The sequence below is a fragment of the Sphaeramia orbicularis genome, chromosome 19, assembly GCF_902148855.1.
Source record: "Sphaeramia orbicularis chromosome 19, fSphaOr1.1, whole genome shotgun sequence".
Lineage (NCBI taxonomy): Eukaryota > Metazoa > Chordata > Actinopteri > Kurtiformes > Apogonidae > Sphaeramia > Sphaeramia orbicularis.
This window is the reverse complement of record NC_043975.1, coordinates 11,325,428-11,331,651: the sequence shown is the minus strand read 5'-3', so window position 1 is coordinate 11,331,651 and position 6,224 is coordinate 11,325,428. Positions and strand designations below refer to the sequence as shown.

Here is a 6,224-nt window from a genome sequence, read left to right as displayed (position 1 = left end):
TTTTTGGTTCTTGAAAATGTTTACTTTGACACACATGGGGTTGTTACCCATTTGAAACATCTATAAATCAGGATGTGAATGGTGTTAAAATCCTTTACAACTAAAGTATGTAGGAGTAACATCTCCTGGATGACTGAGAATCTACACAGACACATCAGACAAGAGACAAAACTGTTTACATAAGTCTTTATTATTCTTGACAGAAACATATATACATGAGAAGGAGCAGATTTGAAGCATTAGATTTCATAATTTTTGACTTCCTCTGGTTGTTTTTCAGGATCTCCTCCTCTCTCCAGATACAGGTTATTGTAAGGATACTGTTTGGGTGCCTGAAAGAGAAACAAAACCTTGAATGAGCAAACAATATTATAATTTATGTCATTAAAACAGATTAAAAATGAACTTGCAAATAAATTTGTGTTAAATAAGCTAATGTCGATAGAGATGAACAAATTTAAGAACAAGCTCAAAACAGGTAAAAGAGTTCAGAAATTTTAAATTCAGGTGATATATTAAAGACACTTGTCTCTCATTTTAATACATGGTTTTAAAAACACATGCTGATTGAAGAAATTGAGTAATTTCAGAGATTCATCATTCAGAACATAATTATTTCCTGTAGAATTTGAAAGGATAATCCAATCCAATCCACTTTATTTTTATAGCACATTTAAACAAGAGCGTTTCCAAAGCACTTTACATAGAATTGTAAAAACTATAAAACAAATAAAAGAAAATACACTAAAAAGAATAAATAACTATATAAAGCAACAATAATGGTATAAGTAAAACAATAAAATCAAATAGTTAAAAGTAATTAAACAAATAAAAGACATATAGGACTACACAACTCATGCGGTGTTAAAAGCCAGAGAATAAAAATGGGTCTTAAGACGAGACTTAAAACACTCCACCGTGGGGGCTGTTCGGATTTGGGGGGCAGGGTGTTCCAGAGTCTGGGGCTGACCACAGAAAAAGCCCTGTCCCCCCTGGTTTTAAGTCTGGTCTTAGGCACTACGAGCTGGAGCTGGCCCTCGTGATAAATATAAATATGATAAATATAACAGTATGGTCCGAGTTTCAAGTTGAAATTTAGTGACATCCCCAACAGATAACATTTAGACGATGGCTCCAGCTGTTGCCCCAAACTTATGCCATAATTAACACAGGCTAGTAGAGTGGAAACAGATACAGACTGAGATAAAGCATATTTGCAACAGGGATTCTTTACCAGTACATGAACAATAGTGAGAAAAACATTATCTTTTCGAACTGGGGCAATTTGTCATCCTTGAAACTAGATTCTCACATAAACAATTCATCACTGCGTTCTTGTGCTGGACTTACAACAGGCTGGTAAGCGGGGAACACCTCCCCAATGTAGAACATAAACAGCATGAAACCGATGAAACCAAACAGCTGCTTGCACATTGAATTCCAGGACACAGGAGTAGGAGAGGTATCAACCCTGTTCCTGATGTACATGTCAAAATTCCAGTGCATCTAAAGAGGCAGAAAACAAATAGAAATGACTAGAATGTACTCAGAAGACTGTGTAAGATGCATACTCCATCTTTATCACATTTCTCTAGTTTCTGCTACTTGATGAAGCAAAGAATTTGTCAGTGATAGAAGTCAACTTAAATACTATAGTAAGTATTCAATTTTGCTGTAAATAGTAGTAGCTAGATCATTAATTGACCAATATTCCCACTGTTGCCGTAGTCAGACTACGCCCTCTCCACCCAGGTATATACTGTATGTTGATCAGACATTATCAGTCGTAAACAAATTATGTAAACAGGTCAAAATTTGTAAATCTGTCTTAAATAAGAGAATGAATCTTTATCTTTAATCTTTTCAAGTATTGTCTCTGTTTTACAGGACAAATGGCAATTAATTGTACTTATTGATAGTTAATGAACTGGAAATCGTTTCTTACCGGCTCTCCCCAGTTTCTCCTCAGGTCGGGGTGGTCCCACTGATACCAGGGGTCTCTCTCATGCTGAGATCTGTCTGGTAGTTTTGGATAATCACCAAAGCTAAAAAAAAACAAAACAAAATAAAATAAACATGACATATATAACACTACAATTTTAACCTTATATCATTGTGCTTTATTACTGGCTGTGGAAATTGCAAACACCACTGTAGTCCGTATGCTTCTGGTACACACAAAACAAATGACATGTACAAATTCATCATTATGCTCTATAAAAAATAACACAGAGGGAGATTTAGGCAATTTTCCTTAGCTGGGTCTGTTTCACTGTTAATGTCACACAATCATGTTCCTTCACAAAATAATCCAAATTCCTTATGTGACCATTGTCAGGTGTGATCGTGATTAAACTGATGGTGATTCTAGAGTCTTAGGACACAGCTGAGTGATTGTGTTGAATATACAAGGCCTATCCTGCTCATTATATAAATTTAAAGTGGACAAACCTGTAGGACTCACTTCATTTAATATTTGTTGAGCTCAGAGTAACTATTTGCATGTTTCATCATGAAATTAAATCATGTTTTGGAGGCAAAAAGAGGTAAATATATTCAGATCTGTTAGCTGTACATTTGGCCAGGACTGTATAAATGTCGTGCTGGGCTAGTTCCTTAATATCTGTGACCATACAGGTGTGTTAATATAGATTCTGCTCTTGCAATATATTACTTAAAATCTCTTAAATAAACCGCTTCTTCTCCCTGGGTTGTGCTGGTTACTATGGGAGATTTATGTCATTTTTAAAAAGGTTGAGGAAACAGTAAACTTGGCGAACATGATTTGTGATCATTGTAGTACTGGATACGAACTCTTTTGTATTAATTGTTTTGTGTGTGTGTGAGAGTTGCATTTGTGTTTATTATTGGTTTTTTTTTCCAAATGAGGTTAGTACTTATATGAACCTATTGTATATTATTTGGAGTCAAGTTTTTTACTTCTTTGTGTCAAAAATTACCAACTAACTAGCTATGTTTATGTTGCTCTGTTGACCAGGATATACAGATTTTAATCTCAGCAAGACTTATATATTAGAATCAGTTTGGCCAATTAATCTGCACTGTTAAGACATTTTATAAACTATCTATTTAGGATAATTTGGCTCCAGCTCTTCTATAATTACCCTATTTTATGTCATGCAGATGAAATGCCCAATCGTCATTTGTTTGCAAAACACTAAAAGATAAAGCTCCAGTGGTTAGACATCATGACAGTTTTTGGAGTTCAGTAAAAGGCAATACACTTCTTTTTCAAAATTGGCACATAATTTGATACAAAAACTGGCCCTACCTGAAGCAAAACAATTATCACAAAAACATTAGTGATGGACATATGAATCCTTTACATCCCCATTTTTATTTAGACCACATTTTACTGGAGAATTTTCTTTATTCATGAGAAATATTTTGCGCCTGCCTTAATAGTAAATATGACTACGTAATCTACAGCCTAGGGATGTCCATGTAAAGTGTCCCAATTAAAGATGTTTTAAGTGACTCTATGACAGTGTTTCTCAAACTGTGGGGCGGGCAGGCTTGCCAGGGGGGGCATGGGATCTCTCCTGCATGTTTTTTTTTCTTTTCAGGATAGAACATGTAGCAGGTGGAACTAATGTTTTAGCGTTAGAGCACCCTGGACTCATTTTATAGACGTACAACAAACAAATCTACTGCCATGGTGATCTGTCACTAGACTAGACATAGAGTTTATGTTTGGACAACGGACAAGGACTGGACTGGAAAAGAAAAATGTGCAATGTTTCTGTTTTTGCACAGTTTGTACAAATTACACTTTAATGTTCGGAGGTGTTCAATGTAAACAGGCTCATTGCCGCCACTGATATTGTGAAAATTTTCATCTTTGTTACCAAAATTTGTTTGTTGTTCTAAAAAAAGTTACTTTATTTTCATAGTTGTAAGATAATTGCACATTTCATATTTTTATTTGGACAAATACTGTCTCATGGAGCAGTCTTGTTGAGTTTATTTGTATTGTTCAAGCTAAAATCTAAGTTATTTTTAATTTGAACAACAAATTATTCACGGAAAAGCAAAAAAGTACTGTTACAATACTGATGTTTCTGTCAATAAAAGTTATAATTGTGCCACTTTTACAATGTTGTAGGGGTTGAGGGGGGCCTGGAGATTTTTTGTCCTCCAAAAGGGGGACCCCACAGAAAAAGATTCAGAACCACTGCTCTATGATCAGACAAATCTATTCCAAAGTTGAAGCTGTCTGTCTCCAGTTATAGGTACCTGGGAGTCCAACTGGACAACAAGTTGGACTGGTCCTGTCATATGGAGACTCTGCATAAGAAGGGGCAAAGCAGACTTTATTTTCTACGGAGATTAAAGTCTTTCAAGATCTCCAAGCCTCTTCTGTGCAGCTTCTACCAGACTGTGGTGGCTGGTGCCCTGTTTTTTGGTGTGGTCTGTTGGGGGGAGGGAGCTCGCATTTCTGACAGAAACAGACTGAACAAACTCATTAAGAAAGCGAGCTCCATCATTGGGACTGGACTGGACACAGTTCAGCAGGTGGCTGGGGTGAGAATGCTCAGGAAACTGGACTCTATTTTGAAGAACGCATCTCACCCACTGCACCATCTTGAGGTGCTCAGGGAGAGCACCTTCAGCCACAGACTGATTCCCCCTCGGTCCAGGACCGAACACAGTAGAAGGTCCTTCCTGCCTGCTGCCATTAGACTTTTTAATATCACTGTGCGATAAATTATTGTATGTTGTGCATTCTTAGGTGTTTGGGTTATTGTATTATTTACATTACTTGTATTGTACATATTATTTATATATCTTTTATTCTGTTTACTTCTTCGTTCCATTGTTGGTTGTCTGTGGGATGTTCATCGTGATGGGTCAGTGTGTTTTTCTTGTACTGCTGCTGTAATAACGAAACAATTTCCTGCAAAAGATCAATAAAGTACCTATCTATCTATCCATCTATCTATCTATCTTTTGACAGTCACCTCTGATATTTGTATATGTACTGTATATAGGCTACTCATCTGGGTAATTACACTGTTTACATAAGAATTTGACAAATGCTCATTTTGTCTGCTTTAATCTTTTTCCACATACATTTAGTAAGCTGTGAATGAGAGGCTCAGAGTGGATCTTACCCCTGACCGTTGTCTGGGTATGGCTCATAGTCTTCCACCCTCAGGTTGTACTTCTTTGCTGCAGCCGCTCTCTCCGCGGGGGTCGTAGGGTAGGGGCCGGGGAGACTATCCTTAGACGCACCGGAGGCTGGAACACAAGTTGTTATTGCATAAGTAAAAACTGCACACGCTAAAACTATAACACTCGAGTAGACACTACAAATGACTGGCAGCGAAGAAGCGGCAATGTTAACAGTACATATAGCATCGGCTAATGTTAGCATGTCAAGGTTACGTCCATCCAAAGACCTAAACTGTCATCTCTGAGACTTTTCGCAATAATGTGTTGGTCTTATAGAACCCTGAAAGGCTACAGTGTCACTGACCTGCTCTAGCTCCCGAAAGAAGAGCTGAAATCCCAACGCCTCTCCCTTTAGTAAGGGTTTGGGCCCACCGTCGGAAACCAACACCAGCCATGTTTACAGCGGCTGGCTTACAGACACACTAACACGCATGCGCAGAGAGTCTTCTTCATTGTTTAGGCAGAGTAGACGGTACAAATGCGTATTACTGCCCCCTACAGTTTGTTATTAATTTAGCCTTTGATAGTGATGGGACAAATTACTCAGATTTTTGCTAAAAAATACAGTATTTACAGTAATACTCAACTGCGAGGATACTCCAGTGTATGTAAAATTCTGCAATATAAACCTCGTTTCTTTAAAATATGCATGAATTATTCAGCTAAATGTACTTTAACCCTTTCATGTATGAATTATGAGAATTTTAATCAATATTTTTTTCTTGAGTGTTTTTATTCCTCTTTAGGCATGAAAAAAGCAATTCAATTGAATTTTTTTTAATGAACCTATTTTTCATGGAGTTCCAAAAATGTCCACTCAGCTGGACACCATGCATTTAATTTTTGAAGCAAAGAAACATATCTTTAAAACTCATCATCAGAAAGTGATGTTCTGTGTGAAAACTATGAAATAAAAACATTTCTAATGCCGCTAATCTGGTGTTTTCTCACATTTTATCATACTCAAATACTAGTTATTACACAATTCATGGAGATAATATCCTCCTGAGACCCAGGAAATTTACAGT

At 36.8% G+C, this 6,224-nt stretch overlaps 1 protein-coding gene across 1 annotated transcript; it reads right to left on the bottom strand.

Annotated features, from left to right (window-relative positions):
* Positions 1–171: 171 nt before the first annotated feature.
* On the bottom strand, positions 172–5,641 carry ndufb8 (NADH:ubiquinone oxidoreductase subunit B8). Its single transcript, XM_030121523.1, has 5 exons — positions 5,501–5,641; positions 5,136–5,262; positions 1,946–2,045; positions 1,351–1,506; positions 172–332 (listed from the first exon to the last, which is right to left on the bottom strand). Exons 1-5 carry the CDS (start codon positions 5,589–5,591, stop codon positions 240–242), a joined length of 567 nt encoding a protein of 188 aa, XP_029977383.1. The 5' UTR covers positions 5,592–5,641; the 3' UTR covers positions 172–239.
* Between the last annotated feature and the right edge of the window lie 583 nt (positions 5,642–6,224).

Coding starts and splice junctions, on each gene's coding strand:
- ndufb8 (XM_030121523.1), bottom strand. CDS start 5,591: ATGGCTGGTGTTGGTTTCCGACGGTGGGCCCAAACCCTTACTAAAGGG. Junction 2,046..5,135: donor TACCCAGACAACGGTCAGGG/GTAAGATCCACT, acceptor GTTTTTTTTTAG/CTTTGGTGATTATCCAAAAC. Junction 333..1,350: donor TCCCCGCTTACCAGCCTGTT/GTAAGTCCAGCA, acceptor TTTCTCTTTCAG/GCACCCAAACAGTATCCTTA.